This window comes from Miniopterus schreibersii (assembly GCF_964146895.1).
Source record: "Miniopterus schreibersii genome assembly, chromosome: 17".
NCBI lineage: Eukaryota > Metazoa > Chordata > Mammalia > Chiroptera > Miniopteridae > Miniopterus > Miniopterus schreibersii.
Window position 1 is genome coordinate 24,143,588 of NC_138117.1, and position 20,009 is coordinate 24,163,596.

A 20,009-nucleotide genomic window follows, 5' to 3' on the forward strand; every position below is an offset into this window, starting at 1 on the left:
TATACAGATAGAGATTACAACAATAAAAAAAACAAATGCATATCTTCTAAGTGAGGTATGGATTTTCCCAAGGTTGTTGGCCTGCTATATTATTAGGAAACATTTAGTTTCCTAATAATGCAACGTATAGTGCACATAGCACATCACTGCCCTTGAGGGAAATTCTATATTTTAGCCACATGGATATAGTATACACTACTCTCATGATTTGAATCATATCATAATTAATTAAGAATTGAATTTTCCCTATGCACTTTCATAGCAGTTTATCTCAGCCAGTATATTTGTTATTTGCTGTGCTTATGCATAGAAACCAATACAAAAGAAATCTCTTTGATTTAGATTCCATTCCAACCAAGTTTGTACAAAGGTCTACCTGACTAGCACTGATATATAAACATAAATTGGGGAGTGCAGTAAATGTTCATAATCCAAAGGTCTTATCATGTTATTGCACAAATTACTACTATAAAATACTCATTAAAAAGTAATTATATCTCTTACCACAGATATATTATAAATAGTCCCAAACGGTTGCTTGTTTCATACAGTCTAAATTTTAATTATAAATAAAAGTCATGGGGTACTTGCAAATATATTTAATAGTAACATAATAAAGATCAAGTTTAAGTACAGAAAAATTTATATACATTTATATAAGCACCTTCCAGGAAGTAGTTTGGCAATTTCTGCCCAACGATTTCCCAACCGCTTATGTGCTTCATAAATGATCCTGTCCTCCTCTTCTGTCCAGGAAGATTTCTTTACCTCGGGATTCAGATGATTATGCCATCTTTCTCTACATTGCTTGCCTATTCTTCCTTTTAAATGTTTTGCAATTAAAGACCATCTTTTTGGGCCATATTTCTGAACTAATTCAATAACCTAAGAAACAGAAAAACAAAGTTTTAAAAAGCATTACTCATGAATACTTTTTTTAAAAAAATGCATTAAATCCAAGTCACAACTACAACTTAAAAAAACAATTTTACCAATAAATACTGTTTCAGTATTTGCCAAGTTCAAAAATTGATCCCAAACTTATCTAAAATACATGGTGCTAATTAAAGTGACTTGCAATTGTTTTCATCCAAGTCATTTAGAATAGCTGTAAAAATGTTGAGAATTCTATTGGTTTTTAAATCATCCAACCCTTTGGAAACATGATGCTTTGATATCGATCTTATTTGGGGGCCTATTAAAGGTCAAAAGGGAAAGCTGGGAATGACTTCCTTATATATAATGTTACCAAATAAAATAAAATTAAATTGTTTTTAAAATGTTAACTCAATTTTCAAAAGAAACTACAGTGGTACCTCAGTTTTCGAACATCTCCACTGACAAACATTTTGGGTTATGAATGCCGGAAACCCAGAAGTAAATGCTTCGGTTTTCGAGCACGCCTCGGAAGTCGAACATGCCACACGGCTTCCACTGAGGGCAAGATCCTGAGGCCCGTCGGCTGTTGATCCCTCGATTTTCCAACATTTCAGAACTCAAACAGTCTTCCGGAACAGATTACATTTGAAAACCGAGGTACCACTGTATACCCTAAATGTTATACTAACCTAAACTCTAAACAAGGTGCTAAGCTGATAGTATATTTTACTTCCACAAACCAAGCTCTCCAAAAGAAAATACTATATATACTTGGTTTGACTCAATTCATTAAAAACTACATTTCAAGACAACTTACAATTCTTACGTAAGCAGCACCCAGAGAACAAAATCAAAGTGATTTAAATGTATACTTTATGTGTCAAAACAATGTACTACGAAGAAAAAAGGCTAACCTACTTACACAGTGAAAAAAGAAAGAATATGAACATATTACCCTCTGATCTTCTTCTTTAGTCCAGGGACCCTTTATCAATTCTGGATTTAAAACTTTCTGCCATCGATGCTGACACTGAAAATCAGAACGATTCTGAAAGAATTTAGATGATTTTGTGATTGGACAACTTTCTTCCAGAGAACAAATCAGCCCAAACTTATGTCTCACAACCTTAAAAACAAAGTCTTCATGAATAATGTATTCAACAGCATTCTTTAACTATGTAATATTTATTTTACATGCCTGTGTCCCAATTCTTTTTTTGATCAAAATAGTGGCAGGGCTTAGACTACAAATAAAACCAATACATACCTGAAATTAAAGTATTTGTCTCTACACTATGCCTTATAAAACAGCAAGCAGCAAAGCTATAAGACAAATACTGCCCGTAAGAAATGTATGTAAGGTTGAGAAATAAAACTATACGAAGCAGATAAAAGAACTCAAACAGCACAGCAGTCTGGATTCACACAGTACAGCAGTACATAACTCTACAGACTTAAAAAAAACCTAAAGGCATTGCTAGACTACTGCATGGTACTTGAAGGATGTTTATAAATGATGACCCTCACGTTATCACGAAAAAATTAAACATATCTATATAGGAGATGTGAATTATATATCAGTTAAATTATTTAAGTGTTGAAGCTTACAAGAAAAATGAATTTACCATGGTAAGAAAACCTTATATAGAAACATCTCAAATGATTAATAATAAATGAAGCCCTATTTTAGTCAATTCATGACCTAGTAACTCCTACGTATTATGATGATAACAATAACGAGAGTAAATTTTCATTAGTGATTCACAATTTACAAAGACATTAGTTAATATACACAATTATAGATAATTTAGAAGTATATAAAGTGATAGATACAAATACTTTGTTTACCAATAGCTCTGTCTTTGTGCCTACTGGACTTCAAATTATTTTTATTCAAATTGAGCTTCATTTTTTACTTCTGTACATCAACGCTGATCCCTTTAAGGCTATCACTTTCTTCAAAATAATCAAGTTGTTCTTGTATGTTCTTGTAGCATTTCTCTGTTCACGTCATTTGCTGTTATATCATTGAAGTTAAACTGATAAAACTAACATAAATAACTTTCCTGATTTAGCTTCCATTTATTGAACATCTGCTAAATGTCTGGAACTGTGCCAAACATCCTATATGTTATTTCTAATTCTCACAAAAATACTACAAAACTTACTGTAGATAAGAAAGCTGAAAATCAAAGAAAATTTTTCTAAGCTAGTAGAGTTGACATTTGAACACAATTTAGACTGACTCAAAAACTTATGCTCTTTCCACGATTTGGTCTCAGTTTTCAGGTTATATTAAAAGGCATCATAACAATAGAAAAAGAACATAGGTAACAGTTTCTGAAAACCAAAGTAGTCAATACAGAAGTTAAAATATGAATATTCTGCTTCACTACCTATAGTGCAGTGAGGAGTAAATAAAAGTATAAAATTATAAAATTACATGTTAATAAACAGTATGTAAATAATAGTATGGTGAAGAGTAAGTATAATTTTTTTAAATCAGTTAACACTTTAAAATATAAGCATTTTATGACAAACTTTTCAACAGACTTTTCTGACTTTATTAGTTATCAAATATTTCAATATATTTAACTTCTCTCAAAATGTTTTAACATTTATCAGCAAGTATTTATAAAGCGCTACCCAAACTTAGTATCACTTTTGTTTTAGATTAGTAATCTTTTTAGGTCTGTGGATAAGCTAATTACTAGAAAATCAGACTTTCTAAGCCATTGGCAACTACAGGAGGACCAGAATAAGAGATGTTTTTAGGAAAGGAAACCTAAATCTAAAATAATATGCACACATTTTTTAAAAAACAGCAAAATTAACTCAATTTCCTAAATCATCCATTATATATAGAAATATAATGTTTCACTTACCTGAAGATGACTAGCAATTAGAGTCCAATCATCAGTTCCATGTTGTTCAACCAACTTCTTTAACTTATCATCCTATTAAAACAGGTACGAATATCAGAAAGCTTCCCCCACCCTAGTCCTCTATCTCTGAAAACAGATAATTCTCCAATTCTTTCATTCACATCTGGTAGCCATCTTTATTTTATTTTTTTATTTATTATTATTATTTTTAAAACATATCTTTATTGATTTCAGAGAGAGGAAAGGAGGGGGAGAGAGAGAGATAGAAACATAAATGATGAGAGTCATTGATAGAGCCCGCAACCTGGGCATGTGCCCTGACTGGGAATCGAACCCCGATCGCCTGGATCCTAGGTCGATGCTCAACCGCTGAGCCCCACCTGGCCGGGCTGGTAGCCTTTTTTAGGACTAAGGCCACTATAATACAAGGTCTCCCATTTACTCTACTGTTTCTGTCAGTCTCAACAATCCACTATTCATATCTTGGTTGAAGAAAAATACTGTGCAAGTGAGCTGATGGATCACTTTTCCCATGTTTTGTTTGTAAACACTTTTCCTACCTGTGATAGGACTAATAAACACATGCATGAGATCAGTAAGCCCGCGGATAGTCACCTCATCTCGCGTCCACTTCACCCTGTTCCAGAGCTTCTTCAGCCCCTTCTGCTGCGGGACTTCATAATCGTGGTCGGCATACTGAAGGTCATCGTCCTCATCCTCACTGCAGCACAATTGTGAAGGGAAGAGCTGTATTTAAACTGGCCAAGCAATCACTGAACAGGTATTACTGAAGAAGCCACTCTGACCAAAAGGCATGTATCCAATAAGATAATTCAAAGTATAAAATAACTTAAGAGACTCACTACTGGAGAGGAGCTACAGTGTTTACTGACACGAGATGAGGGTGGATATGCCACTAGGGTCCAAGTAGCAAACTTTATGTCATGCTAAGGAGTCTGACCCTTATTCTTTATTTGACCTTTATCTTAAAGAGTTAAAGGACTTTAAGGAGTAAAAGATAAATATCTTGTGTTTCAGGTAAGTCATTGGCAGGAGTGTGGAGAAATGAAGGAAGGAAGACCAACTAGTAATCTTTAACAATAACCCAAGTAAAAAATTATTTGGGTTCTGACAACAGTAATGGTAAAATACAAAACACAACCAGTTAAAAGACACAATGGAAGTAATCCATTAATGATACCAATAACGAAAGTTAAAATATGTAGAAATAACCTGAATGTACAAGATCAAAGTATAGTAAACAACAAAACACTATTGTGAGACACAAGAGACTTGAACAAATGGAAAAACATCCAGACCACATTCTTGGGTAGGAAAACAGTATTCTAGATGTCCATTTTCCCTACATTACATCAAAATATGCTGTAGAGAAACAATAAATAAAACACAATGGCAATGGCACATAAACAGATACACAGATCAATGGAACAGAACATTCAGAACAAAACTCATTTGGGAATTTGGTAAATTATAACAGCAACATATCAAATCAGTAGAATAAAGATGGACTTTTCAATAAATGGTAAGACATTGGGTAGCTATTTTCTAAAAATAAAGATCAAGTCCTAGTTTAAAATAAAAAATTCAGATGAAGCAAATATTTTACATTTTAAAAATGAAACCATAGTAGTACTATAATAGGGTAGAATTCTATTTTTTATATTATTGAGAAGAAGAGATCTAAATGTGACGAAAATCAAGAAACCATTAAAGAACAAACTGACTAAAGTAATGACAATGGCAATAGAAAGAAGCACATGAAACAGATATTTAGCAGATAGAAACAAAAAGATTTTACAACTAATGGATATGAGAAACATAGGAAAAGGAGGAATCAAGAATGACTCCAAAATTTCTGGCTGTGGGAGCATAAATAGAGCTATTCACTGAGATAAGGAATAGAGAAGGAAAACTGAAGGGAATGGGGAGAGTAAGCAGTTTTGGACTATCTGATTTCAAGGCACTAAAGAACTACACGAGAAATATACAGGTAGATATATACAGTATACAGATATATACTGTCCAAAGAAATGTAATGCAAGCCACATATATAATTTCCTAGCAGCCACATTAAAAAAAACAGGTGAAATTAATTTTAATAAATATTATTTACCCAATATTTAAAAATTATCATTTCAACATGTAATCAACATAATCATGAAATGTTTTACATTCCTTTTTTTTCTTTCTAACATCTTCAAAATCTGGTGTGTATTTTATAGTTACAGCGCATCACAATTCAGACTAGCCACATTTCAAGAGCTCAATAGCCTCATGTGGCTAGTAGCTCTGCTACTGTGCAGAGCAGATCTAGAAGACAACTGGCACATGGGTCTTCTGCTCAGGTAAGAAGTCTAGGGTAGACACACAGTTTTGGCAATCACCAGCATACAGAGAAAAATTAAATCCATGAGAGCAAGAAGCCACAGAAAGTAGGGCAGGGCTTTATGATAAACTGGATTAGAGAACTTTGAGTAGCCAGGGCACTAAAGTCATCAGCATCTGAAAATAACATAAGTTAACATTTATTTAAACTTCCTAAGTACCAGACATTGTGGTAGTCTATAAAATTTCTGTCCTTAAACCCTACAACAACTTTAAGAGGGGATTATTATTATTATTATTCCCATTTTACAGAATAGGAAATTTAGAAAAGTAACTTCTTACTCACAGTTACACCAAATATAGCATGGCTGAACTCCAAAACTCACTACCTAACTAAATATATCATACTGCAAAAATAGGCAAGAGGATACCAAAAAGCTGGAACATACAAAGACAAACCTCAAATACATTTTGAAATCTGAGCAAAGTTCTAGTTTTAACTTAACTACTCACTTTGTATCCATGAACATATTGGCCTCTCAGGGCTTTAGTTTACCTGTTTGTAAAATGAAGATAATACCACCTACCTTATGGTGCTACTTTAAGGATAAATGAAAAAACGTATAAATACCTTATATAGCATATGGCATAGAGAGGTGGCTCAATATTATTATTACGTGCATAGGCTGGTTGACTAACAATATTCAGAATTATTTTGCTTTACTAGATTCAACTTTACAAAACTTCAGATTTCAAATAGCAAAAGCTTGATGACGTGTGTGTGTGTGTGTGTGTGTGTGTATACACACTTAAGAATATGTAGGTAGTTTCTAATATTACATATAGTTTCAATCTTACAAAACTGAAAAATAAAGGCCTACGTTTAATATATACTATCTACAAATCCTTTGTAGGAACTTCTCATTTCCCTTGATTTGTCAATTCCACAGAGCCAAAATTCTTCATATCTGACCAAGCAAGACACCAAGATCCCCCATTCCCCTATGTTCAACACATTTCAATATTCCAATGCTCTCTCCCTAAAGCCAATGTCTATTTGTATCAATAATCTGCCAGTCCTACTTCCATAGATGCTTGTTTTGTTAAACTATGCTGAAAATAAAAACACAGATTTAAGTAAAGAAAATACCTGCTTTTGCAGCCATCTTCAGCTATCAGAAATATCACCTGATTAACCAAGATTACAAATTGTTAATTGGAGATGGTTCAGGATCCAATGACTTCATAAATTTCTAAGGCGGCTACTAAATCAGGTAAAACACCATACTGAAGCTTTCTGTCCAATGTATTTGTATTCATAGCATCTACCCCTCCTTCTTAATGCCCATAACACTTGCCAACTTTCCCAATCAAATAGTAAGCTCAGGAGTGCAAAGACCGCATCTAATATGTTCACCTCTCAGCACCAAGCTTAGTACCTGACATTTAAATATGTATGTGTAAAATTAATGAATGAGCTTCCTTACTCTTTTACCTCTTCCAAGTGCTTGGGATTCCAAAATTACCTCACATGTGGATATGAAAAAGAAACCTTTTTTTTTTTTTTTTTAACAAATGAAAATACCTCCAGGAGGTGAAAGGCATTCCCATTTGTTAAAAGGATTTTCAAAATCCAAATGCACCTCCAAGTGGTAGAACATAAAAAGCAGAACCTGCTGAAACAAACATTAAAAAAATATATTCAGTACAGAAGGGTTTCTTTGGGGTGTCTACTACGGTTGCCAAACCTTCCCTAGAACTGTCCCCAGCAACATTACCACTTCCTGCCATCCCAAACAACCCTCAGTTGTGCTTTTCACAGGTTTCCCTCTTCTTCCCTCCCTCAGATGCCAACAGCTGCCACACAGCATTTTGAGACTGCTTTAAAATTTAGGTTATTTATAAATCAAAACAATTTTCACTCGGCAGGGCTGGGCTCAGCGGCTGAGCATCGACCTAGGATCCAGGCAATGGGGTTCGATTCCCGGTCAGGGCACATGCCCAGGTTGCGGGCTCGATCCCCAGTCAGGGGTGTGCAGAAGGCAGCCGATCAATGACTCTCTCATTATTGACGTTTCTATCTCTCTCTCTCTCTCCTTTCCTCTCTCTGAAATCAATAAAGATTTTATTTTTTTTTTAATTTCAATTTCGGGACTTACCATATAAATTTTGAGTATTCACAAAAAAACTACATCATATCTAATCTGTACAAAATTCACCTTAAGGTTCTTATCAAAATATTTTAAATTAAGGATATGAGCCTAAAAATATTACTTGTGTCCAAAGAGTAATTTTCCTGAAACTTGTTCATTTTAACTTTAAAATTCTCCCTTATTTTTAACCATGTACTTGGTCTGTGAGAAATTTCTATTTCTACATGAGGTTTCATTCTCTGTTTTGCATCAGCGTGGTCATCAGTTTCAGGAGGAGTTATATAGCTCAGTCAGTGTTCAGGAAGCTGGGTTTTTGAGTGGGTGAGAGAGGATTTAAGTAGAATTCTTAGAATCATCTACCACTGGGACTTTCCTAGAGTCTACCTACCTAGCTACTTCTTAGTTTTAGCATTAAGTTATTTCTATATTGTTTAAATGATTGTTGAAAAGATGATTTAACTGTTAAATAAAAAGTGTGACAGAAAAAGATCCTAGAAACTTAATATCACAACAGAAAGATGGCTGAGAATGCCAACAAGTTGCCAAGAAAAAATGGAAAGAATAAAGCCCCATAAGAAACTTCACCAATATTCCAATTTCAACATTTAACAATGAAAAAGTTCCATTGCTTAATAATCTGCTCTATTTTTCTGATTTTTACAACATCTTTTAGCATTTCTGTATTGTAGCAATCAATGCTGGTAAGATGTAATAAATAAAATCAACTTCCTACTGTGTAAATGAACCATTCTAACCTAGGATGACTAATCTAGAAGACAGCAGCAAAAAAAAAAAAGTGAAATTATTTCTGCCATCACAAAGTAAAAATAGAAGAGGAATTTGGCCTCAGAATTTTCATCCAGGCTTTGTTTTCCAGAATCATTCTGTCAATTTTAGTTTTCGAGTCAAAGAAAATATTTCTGCCATAACTGTTAATACATTACAAGTACTATATTCAAATGGAAAGGATTTTGTCGATTATGAATGAACAAAATGATTAGGGTGATTATGAAACAGCAAACTGGAGCACATACATTAAAAAAAAAAACTTTAACTCATTAAGCAAGGAAAATGGTTAAGAGTAACTTCACACTGGGGTGTAAGCTAACAGGATGTGACAGTCATTTGTGAAATAATACACAAACTATTCACACTTGACAATATTAAGATAAAACTTTCTGGAGAAGTTCAATTTTATATGCCACCAATTATACCATCTAAAGAGAGTAAAATGAGGCAGCCAAAGGAAAACTTTGAGACTTTTAAAAAATTTATTTTCATTTGAAAACAAACTACTGGTTTGAAATTGGAGAAATATCAGTAGTTTTACAAAATTTGCTGTTATAAAATCACTTCAACTTGATCATATTTTAAATCACAAACTGCATCAAGTCTGAAATTTTTATCATAATCAAAAAATACATCTTTATTATACTGTCTTGACAGGATAACAGTGCATTTTCTTTTAAGTCCAATTGAACTCAAGGTATGAAAATTTACCAGGTTAATTTAATATAGTGAAATCAGGCCACCCAGTGGTAAATATGATGTACTGCATACATAAATATGTTTCTTCCCACATCTTGACTGCTAACTATAGTGAGACAAATTTGACTTTATTTGACCATTATTAATAGCAATACTGAAGTAAATACTTAAGAGAGTTCTACCTAGCTATCCATAAATAAACACAATGTGAGAATATTTCTATTTTATTCCATTAGTGTGTACTTTTACATGAGAAAAGATTTTCAAAAGGGTTCAAAATAGGATATATATTCAATTAGAAGTTACCTACAGACCATAAGATTCAAACCCCCAATAATAACAGATAAACAACTGGGATACAGAGTTTACTTGCTTCCCCAAAACAACATTACTAGTTAATGAAAAAGCTGATTTTAAAAATCAGTTTTCTTATTTCACTATTCTTTCACCCATAACACCCATTTTCCTGGTGACAATGTAGTAAAACCACTTCCTACACACACGTGTACGCAACTCAAAACCATCTTCCAATTCAAGAACTGGCTTTTATCTTCTCAGTTTAGTGTAGTCACAGGTCATTTCAAGTGTAAATAAGCCTTTTTGCTTCTAAATGACATTTTTTAAAGTTTATTTTTAAGGGTAGCACTGGTTTTAAAAACTAAAATTAATTACTTAATACACAAGTATGTTTAAAAATCAAATATGTGTTAATAACAGATATGCCAATTTTAGTACTGCCTACAAATTGTCATTAAAATCCCCAGTGAGATTTAGAACTATTTAAAGTCACAATACTAAATGAGCCTTTTCTTTTATGTATATATAGATATAGCTATCTTAAAGATCAAAGGAGGCAACATCCTTCAGCTGTTTCACACCTGAGGTAACAGCGTTTTACTCTTTTTCCAGATCATACAAAAAAAGTGTATTACAGGATTTATGCCTATAGTCTTATGCAAAACTTTTATACAGCAAAGTATAATTTTCACTCAAGGCTTAAATGGTTGTCTAGTGAAGACATTAAAAGTGACTGAATTGTTTCCTTTTTCTTTCAATTATAAATTGAGTTCATATTTAATGTTAGGTTCATATTTAATATTAAGATATTTAGCCAAAAGACATGAGACTAGACTTTACCCAATGATTAGATTATTTCCCCTTCAAAACATTTCATATTCTATTATCTTCTAAGATAAATAAGTCACATTTCCATATATAAGAAATATAATTTAGAACACTAAACATTCAAGTATGAAGGCCCTAAGAAAATACAACATTCAAAGATAATTTCTCACCACATCCTCTACCTGAATACTGCCATAGGGAGTGCAACTTCACTCCACTGTATTTAAGTGCTCCAGACTTGACTCCTTAAATCATTCTATAATATATATTTCAATTAATTTATACAGCAAACAAGGAATAAAAGTCAACAGTATAATTAATGTTTAGATCTCAAAACTCACAGTATTGTCAATAAAAGAAAACTTATACAGGCAAATTAATCATTAAGTCATTTCTTCTTTCTTAAGTCTATTATTATGAAGCATACACAAATTAGGAAACAAACAGTAGATAACACCAAGTGTTATAGTCTCTTGCTATTTTGCTTAATGAAGTTATTTTATTTTTAAAATTTTGTATATTCAAAAGAAAGGGCCTAAACCAGTACCTCAGTAATTATAATTACAGGAACTCTTAATATCTATCTTTTCTGAAATTTAATTGAGTCCTTGACATTCTAGAGCAGCGATTCTCACCTGGGTGATTTTGCCCCCCAACAGACATTTGGTAATGTCTGGAGATCTTTGATTTTTCAGGACTGGAAGAAGTATGTGTTACTGGCATCTACTGTTTTTAGTTTTTTAGGGATGTTGCTAAACATCCTACAAAACACAAGTCAGGCCCCACCCCCCCAAGAATTATTTGATACAAAATATCAACAGTGCCAAGGTTGAAAACCCTGTTGTAGAAATGTGGGTTTACATGTGTGTGTGCACACATTTGTTCCACCTCAAGAGTTTGATCTATACTATAGTTGCTACAAACAAATAAGCAAGGAATTAATTGTATTTTATGTTGCTTTCTGCAAAAACATACTACATTAGCAGATGCTTAATAAATAAAGCAACAAATATTATGTGTATCATATATAACAATCTTCAATAAATGAATCCTGATACTAAATTTCAGCTTAAGACATACATCTCTAGTGAAGACTTTGAGGTTGTGGATCTAGAAATAAAACCATTTGGAAATTGTGCCAAACATCTTTTCAGGTTTATTAATAACACAATGAAAAGACAACCTAGTTTTTTGTCTTCTAAGTGGTTACTACACATTTAGGAGTAGCTACTATTGTGACATATATATAAAAATCAGACCCATACATTTATCCTAGCAAGTTAAAAAAAAAAAAAGTGCCTTACATCTATGCAAATTTAGGTAGGTCAGAGCCAAATGTGCACACTCAAAATATTAAGTGAATCAAACACATTGTTTTATTTTAAGATCAAGGTACTGGTAGTAACAGTGTGACATCTTCTCAAAAGAAAATATCAAACATATATACATAAAGCTGAGAACATGAGTATGGTAAATACAAAAAACATCAAAAAGATCCTCTCTCAACTATTCCTCAGCAGATTTTCCCAACCTTTCAGGAAGCATGGATGGCAGAGGGGTCCCCGCCCAGGTTTAGCACAGAGTTCCTATTTTAAGTGGTAGTGATTCAGAGAAAAAGTCCCTCTAAACACCATTTTCAAGTCATCCTGGCAGGACACTGCCACTTTTCCCAGCGTAGCGTATTTCCCGCAGCGCACAGACTTACCTGGCAAGAAATTCCCAACCAAGAAGTGGCTGTGAGAGATTATGGGGAGAATCAACTCGAAGGAGCAACCTGGGCATCTGTTACTCACTTTCTGGGTCTTAAACACACTGGTCCCCAACTCCGCACACGTCCCAGCTGCGCTCCGGCCAGCCGGGCCGAGGCTGCTGTGAAGCAGCGGGAAGGAAAACCTCTGCCCCGGCCGGGGAGGGCCTGGTGGGGAAGCATTGGGAAAAGAAAAAGAATCTGGGCCGAGACTATGCCCACAGGCCTGGGCCAAAGGGATGTCACCCACCTGCGCGACCTCTTCGCCATCCTTCAAGTACCGCATAGGCGCGGGCTGGGCGGGGACGCAGTTCAGCCTCCTCCAGCCTCAGGCGAATGCTCCTTTCCCCCGACCCTCCTGCCGATTCCCTGGCTCCCTCTCCCAGGCCACCGAGTGCGGGACGCACGTCCCCCGCGGGGCAGGACGAAGGGACGGAGGGGCGGACAGAGATCCGCCCCCGGCCCGCAGCGCCGCACCTAGCCCCGGCCCGGCCCGGTCAGGGATGCCCCCAACATGTCAGCAGGCGCGCTCCCGCCCTCCGCCGGCCCCTCCCGCCTCCTCTCGGCCTCCTCGCCGCGGGCGCCGACCCCCGCCCTCTCCCCGCAGCAGGCAGCTCTGCAGGGCTCGCAGGCTCCTGCAAGGTTTTGTCCCCACCGCCGAATCTCGCGCCCAGCCTCCCTCAGGAGCCGCCGTTTGAATCTGCGCACGCGGCCCCGAACCTCATTGGTCGTGGAGGCCGCACGCGAGGACGGGGGCGGGGCGGGAAGAGCGCGCGCCACGGGGGGCGGGGCCGGGGCGCTGGAAGCCGGGACTGGAACTCGCGGGCGTCCGGAGGGAGCCGGGAGCCAGGGGTGGGGCGGCGGGCGGGGTTCGCGGGCCCAGCTGTGACAGACCCCGAGGCGCGCGGAGCCGCACCGCGAGGAGGCGGGGCGCCGAGGGCCGCGCGGGGCCTGCTGGGAGGAGGAGTCGCAGCCTTCGCGGAGAGACGGGTCTGGAAGCGGCGGCCGGGGCCCGGGCTTCCCGGGGTTCGCGGACGGGGTTCCCGGGGAATGGGGCGGGCTCGCCGGGGGACGGCCCTGCAGCCTGCTCTTGGCCGCGGCGCCTCACTCCGCGGGCGTGTCCCGCCTCAAGAGTTAGGAGGCGCGGTCTTTGGACGTGAGACAAATCTAACCATCAAATTTGGGCGGCCGTTACTTTTTAAGCAAAAATAGGAGCTATTTTCGCCCAGACGTCCTAACTCCTGGAGTAGCGAACGCTCTGTGGCAGAAATGTGAATATGAAGAATGAGCAGGAGTGTGACGGGAGAAAAAAAAAACTTTTAGCTGGAGAGGTGCTTGGGACGGAGAAGGGAGATAACCCAGATCTGCGGCGGGTCTTACACTGAAGGAGCCCGACCGCGAGAGCGACGCAGGAAGAAAAGAGCGGGCCGGTCGCCTCGCCCAGATCGCGGCGCACAGTGGCCGACGGGAGGTCACCTTCCTCCTCGGGGGAGACGGGAGGAGGGGGAACTGCGCCCTGGGAGCTCTTAGCAGTTGCAGCTACTTCAGAGGTTTCAGATCTGGTAACTACGAACTGCTCAATTCAAGTAGCATTAAAGTGGAATAAACTACAGTAACCATTAGAAAGGGTAAAGGGTCCAGATTTGCAAGGTAGCATGCTCTACTGCATAGAGAGCTAAACCACACGGCAGAATTGTTAACAGACTTACATTTTGCTATTTTGAAATTTTACGCATCCCTTCTTGCAAATCAAGAGATGCAGGTGCAAATGTGAATTAAGAGGAGCTTGCATGCACTACTTTCAAATTTTAAAACATCTGCCTTTTGATAGTTCCTTTTTCTCAGGGTATGGCTTCTGGGAAGGAAGGTAGACAGCTTTTAAATCATTCCTTATTGTGTTGCTGGTTCACTTTTTGTTTAACCTAATTTTGAATGTCATTTGAAGGCAGTGTTTTATTTACTCCTGGGTCATGCATTACTCCGTTTATTTAATATCCTAACCAGAAGCAGAGTTCCTGCAATATTTTAGTCTAAGTCAGTTTTATATAGAATACCTTTTTAGGGCTTGAAGGCAGGTATTTTAGATTTTGACAGTAAACTAAACCCCGCTCATTTTAGAGGTAGAGAAGAACACAATTCATCAGAAAGATTGCGAATTCACGTAAATAAGTTGTAAAAAGACAAAGTATGGAGGAGTTAAAATGGTTCACAGTTGTTTGAACACACATGCTCAAATACAAACCTGGGAGTTGGGTTTTTTTTTTAGTAAAACAATAAAGAAGTTTTATTCAGAGTCTATAAAGAACTCTCAAGGCTCACTGATGAGAAGAAAAACTAAAAATGGGGGAAAGATTAGAACACACACCAGATACTGACTGGATTAGACACTTCACCAGAAAAGACATACAAATGGCAAGTAAGCCACATGAAAAGATGCTCCACATCATTAGCCATTAGAGAAATGCAAATAAAAAGCACAATGAAATACTACTACATAGCCCTTAGAATGGGGGAAAAAACACTGACTTATGCAAGTGTTGGTGAAGATGAAGGTGCTAAGCAAATACAACTTTCATACAATACAAATGTTTATAATGGCTTTATTTGTAATCACTAAAAACTGAAAGCACTTAAAGGGACATTCTTACTCTTCAATCCCAGAGGGTTGTTTTGAATAGTATATTCATGCATAAGTTTTTTCACTGAAGTACAAGGGACTGAATACCACCGGGTTGGAGACAAGTGTTGGAAATATCTTTGACAACTGTTTTCATAACTTGTGACTGTTTTTCTTGCTCCATGATGAATATATTTATGTTTTTAATTATAAAACTGATTTTAAAATTATGTACTAATTTACTGTCTTACTCCGAATCTTTAACTTGCTTCATTATTAGCAAACAAATGAATGAAAGGTGCCCCCTGCTCATCCTTCACATGGCTGCACCTACTTCTTCATAGCTTCCTGCAAAGGCCAGATACTCTCAGGGTTTGCGTAAGTTAGTTTGAACAGCTTATGCTAGTTTACTATGGTACCTAAGAGACTGTGCTTTTAGTAGAGTGGTATCATCCATTCTCATAAGTAGATTTTTGTCTCTTAATTGCTAGACCCCAGTCCCTAGAATAGTGAGACACCTGAGGCTCAATAAATACAATAACTAGAATGAATGAAAAGGGCAAATAATAAACAAGTACATAAATATTTATGCTCACAAGGATGCAAAAAGTACAGATCAAAATGGATTTGAAATACCATTTTATGACTACTAAGGTAGCAAAATTTTTCTAAATCCTGCCAACAAGATTTGAATAATAGTATTAAAACATTAAAATTGGTATAATCTTTTTGGAAAGCAGTACTGAGCAAAAGTCATAAATATGGGCATAACCTTTGACAGATATTTTAAAAATGTAACAATACAAGCAAGAAAGATGTGCTTGAATGCATATACAGTGGTACCTGGGTTTTCGAATGCAATCCATTCTGGAAGACCGTTCGAATTCTGAAATGTTCAAAAACTGAGGGATCAACAGCCGACGGCTGGGCCTCAGGATCTTGCCCTCATCGGAAGCCGTGTGGCATATTCGACTTCCGAGGCGTGTTTGAAAACCGAAGCATTTACTTCTGGGTTTACGACATTAATAAACCGAAATGTTCGTCAACGGAGACGTTCGAAAACCGAGGTACCACTGTAGTAGTGTATTCCACTAGAATTCCAATGTGGAAGCATTCCCATTTTGAGACTACTTTAAATGGTTCATCAGGAGGAAAGAACAGTGATGCAGACAGTAAAAACAGTATAATGTTAAGACAATGCCATTAAATGGCCATCACACTACTAGGCTTTTCTAGGTGCTAGACATGTATTTGTCGTAAGTAATATTCACAACGTTCATAATTGTAAAAAGCAAGAGATGAGACCAGGATAGGCTTTAACTTTACCCAATGTACTTTTCAAAAAAAATTTATTTACTGATTTTTAGAGAGAGCGGAAGGGGAGGGTAGAGAGAAATATCAATTTTTTGTTTCACTTATTTATGCATTCATTGGTTGATTCTTGTACGTGCCCTAATTGCGTATTGAACCCAAAACCCTGGCATATCAGGATGACACACTAACCAACTGAGTACCCAGCCAGGGTTACCCTATGTACTTTTGTTATATTTGACTACTTACAAAAGCATAAATTCATGCTTATTTTATTTTTTAATTTTAAAAAGCGAGTTGATGCTAAACTCCAAACATTGCTGAAAATCCTAGAAGGAAATAGCACAATATGATATATAAAATTTGCCCAACGATAGTTAAATAATCCTTTGGCAGAAATGATGAAATCATGTATTCTATATTCAATCTGAAAACAAAAATCAAGTTTAAAAATATATATTGGATACTTAAGTGTCTGCTCTAACCTCTCCCCAACACCAATATATTTTGCTAATCTCTACCTTTGGGTGCTATTTTAAATCAATGAAAATAATATAAATAGGAATCATACTGTCTAAACTAAGCAACCCTAAGAATTCTTAGTTTGGCTTTTAAAGGTAAAAATAAGAGTGGTTGAACCTCAAGAAAAGTGCTGTAGCTTAGTCGGGCGTGGCTCAGCGGTTGAGCATTAACCTAGGATCCAGGAGATCGTGGTTCGATTCCTAGTCAGGGCACATGCTCAGGTTGGGGGCTCGAGCCCCAGCAGGAGGCAGCCGATCAATGACAACTCTCTCATCATGGATTTTTCTCTCTCTCCCTCTCTCTTCCTCTCTCTGAAACCAATAAAGATATAATTTTTTTTAAAAAGTGCTATAAGAGGAAAAAATGTTTCAAAGTGTCCCCATATCAACCAAATATTCCTTGCTTTAACCTTTTGTGGCAGATAAAATAATGCCCCCCAAAGATGACCATATCCTAATCCCCAGAACCTGTGAACATATTACCTTAATGGCAGATGGGATTTAACAGAGGTGATTAAGGATTTTGACTTGGATTAAGAATCTAGCTTGGATTGTCCAGGTGGACCCAATGTAACCACAGGGGTCCTTGGAAGAGTGGAGAATCTGAGATTTGAAGATGCTATGCTATTAGCTTTGAAAATGGAGGAAAGGGTCATGAACCAAGGAATGCAGGCAGCCTCTAGGAACTAGATAAGTCAAGGAAACAGATTCTCCTCTAGAGCCTCCAGAAAGGAACACAGCCCTGCTGACACCTGTAGTTTTAAGTCTCAGCTCTGCCACCTATTAACTCCAAGACCTTGGGTAAACTACCTAACCTGCCTGACCCTGTTTCCTGAAAGATTGCGACAATGACAATACTCAGCCACAAATAGTTGTTTTCAGAGTTAAACTAATTACTACATGTCATGTTTTACCTATTGCCAGGATATAGGGAAAGGGTCACTAAATGATATTATGAATGTGTTTATTGCTTGTCTCCATCACTGGGCTACAAGCTCTACAAGCCACAAAGAATTTGTCTCATTTAGAATTGCTTCTCCGGTTCCTAGAACAGAAGCTTGGCATATGATCAATGCTTAAAAAACAGTTTAAAATAAATGAATGACTCAATATGCTGATTCCATAAATCAAATATAAAAATAAGTCATTCTTTTACAGGTAGACCTCATTCTATACACGTTTCTTTCTATAAATAGAACTGACAAACAGGAATACCCCCCCCCCAAAGTCTCACACCATTTAACTGTTTTTAGAAAAAGAATTAAATTATGTAGTATGATAAATGGACCAGACAAGTATAGTTCCAACCAGGAAAGAGTACAAGTTTAAAAAGGACATAAGGTTTTCACCTCAGTATACCATATATAATTTAAAAAATCAAATATTTCAAATTTTCAATATACATTTTTAAAAATTAGAAACAACTATAGTCAGAATTGCCATTACTGGAATACAAAAAAGCCAATTAATTAAAATAAACCCAGCCTGGCTGCACGTGGCTCATCGGCTGAGCATCGACCTAGGATCCAGGCGATCGGGGTTCGATTCCGGGTCAGGGCACATGCCCGGGTTGTGGACTCGATCCCCAGTTGGGGGCGTGCAGGAGGCAGCTGATCAATGATTCTCTCATCATTGATTTTTTTTCTCTCTCTCCCTCTCCTTTCCTCTCTCTGAAATCAAGATGTATTTAAAATAAATCCATCCTGAACTGTCATAAGTAGGATGTTTATCTTATTTTACTGGAGTTTTTGAGAGCTCTTAATTATATGGTATGTAACCAGTGGCATGCATGTACAAGACCTCAAGTCCAAGTTTGGAACAAGTGTAGCCAAAGCATAAAGCAAAGCTACTTATGTTTAGTTTACTTGGGGCTCACACTTATGTCACTTGTCTAATCAGCACTATGCTGTCAGCAAGTGAGACCACAATGACATGATCAAGCAGAACAAGAGGGTAAAGACTGTTGAACCACAAGGTTATAGCAGAAATGAAGGCCTTGAAAGGCTCCATGACTTGCCTTAGGTCACAGAGCAAGTTAGAGTAGAGGCTGTCAGTTCTCCAGATTTCCAGTGTTGCATGTGGTGGTAAAGCTCTTGCATAAATATTTGAAGATACAACCATTCAGTTTTTAGTTAACTGTATACCACAAATAAAGTTTTAACATAATGAAACAATTTAAATAATGTGTGCCCTATACATGAGGATTTATCCCACTTAAATGGTAACTAAACTACAGAATTATTTTTAAATATGTCAGGCACTATTCTAATCACCTGTATTAACTCAGTCCTCACAACCACCCCAGGCGTAGATGTCAGTATCATGCTCCCAGAAGGGAAATTGAAATGCAGAGATAACACAGGAAGTGGTGTGCCAGGACTCAGTCTGGTGTCAGAGGCTGTGCCCTAACTACCAAGTTAAACAGTCTAACAAAATGGGTATTAAGCATATATACAAAAACTTGTTAAACTATACAAATGTAACTTGGCACTACTTTCTATATTTCCTTTCATTTGTTCATTATCTCAAACCAGTGTTATTTAAAAACCAGCACAAAACCAAGTTTTCTTTATTAGAACATGTCTTTGTTTTGTCTTTAAATAGTAAGCATTACATGACCCAATTATGTAATATGTCTAAATAAACTTTGCTACTCTTTTCAAATTGGGTCTGTTTCATTTGCATTGAAATGTGCCTTCAGGGGAGAAATTAATGTCCCTATATGATCTCACTTAAGGACGGTTTTAAAAAAATTTATTACACTAAGAATTCCTTTATAAAACTGAACTGTATTTTTATGCATTATAATATTTAGGTGTGCCCTGGTCAGGTAGAGCTCAGTTGCTTAGAGTGTCATCCCAGTACACCAAAGTTGCAGGTTCGATCCCTGGTCAGGGCATATACAAGAATCAGCTAATGAATGCATAAATAAGTGGA

General features: G+C 36.9%; 1 protein-coding gene across 1 annotated transcript in view; it reads right to left on the reverse strand.

The window, feature by feature from the left end:
- Positions 1–13,152, reverse strand: part of MYBL1 (MYB proto-oncogene like 1) — a 31,287-nt gene extending 18,135 nt beyond the window's left edge. Inside the window, exons 1-5 of the mRNA XM_081116417.1 lie at positions 12,874–13,152; positions 4,380–4,485; positions 3,765–3,836; positions 1,835–1,927; positions 665–885 (exon numbers count right to left, since the gene is read on the reverse strand). Coding sequence (XP_080972543.1) covers positions 665–885; positions 1,835–1,927; positions 3,765–3,836; positions 4,380–4,485; positions 12,874–12,893 — 512 coding nt within the window. The 5' untranslated portion in view covers positions 12,894–13,152. The remainder of the gene's footprint in view (positions 1–664; positions 886–1,834; positions 1,928–3,764; positions 3,837–4,379; positions 4,486–12,873) is intronic.
- Positions 13,153–20,009: the final 6,857 nt, after the last annotated feature.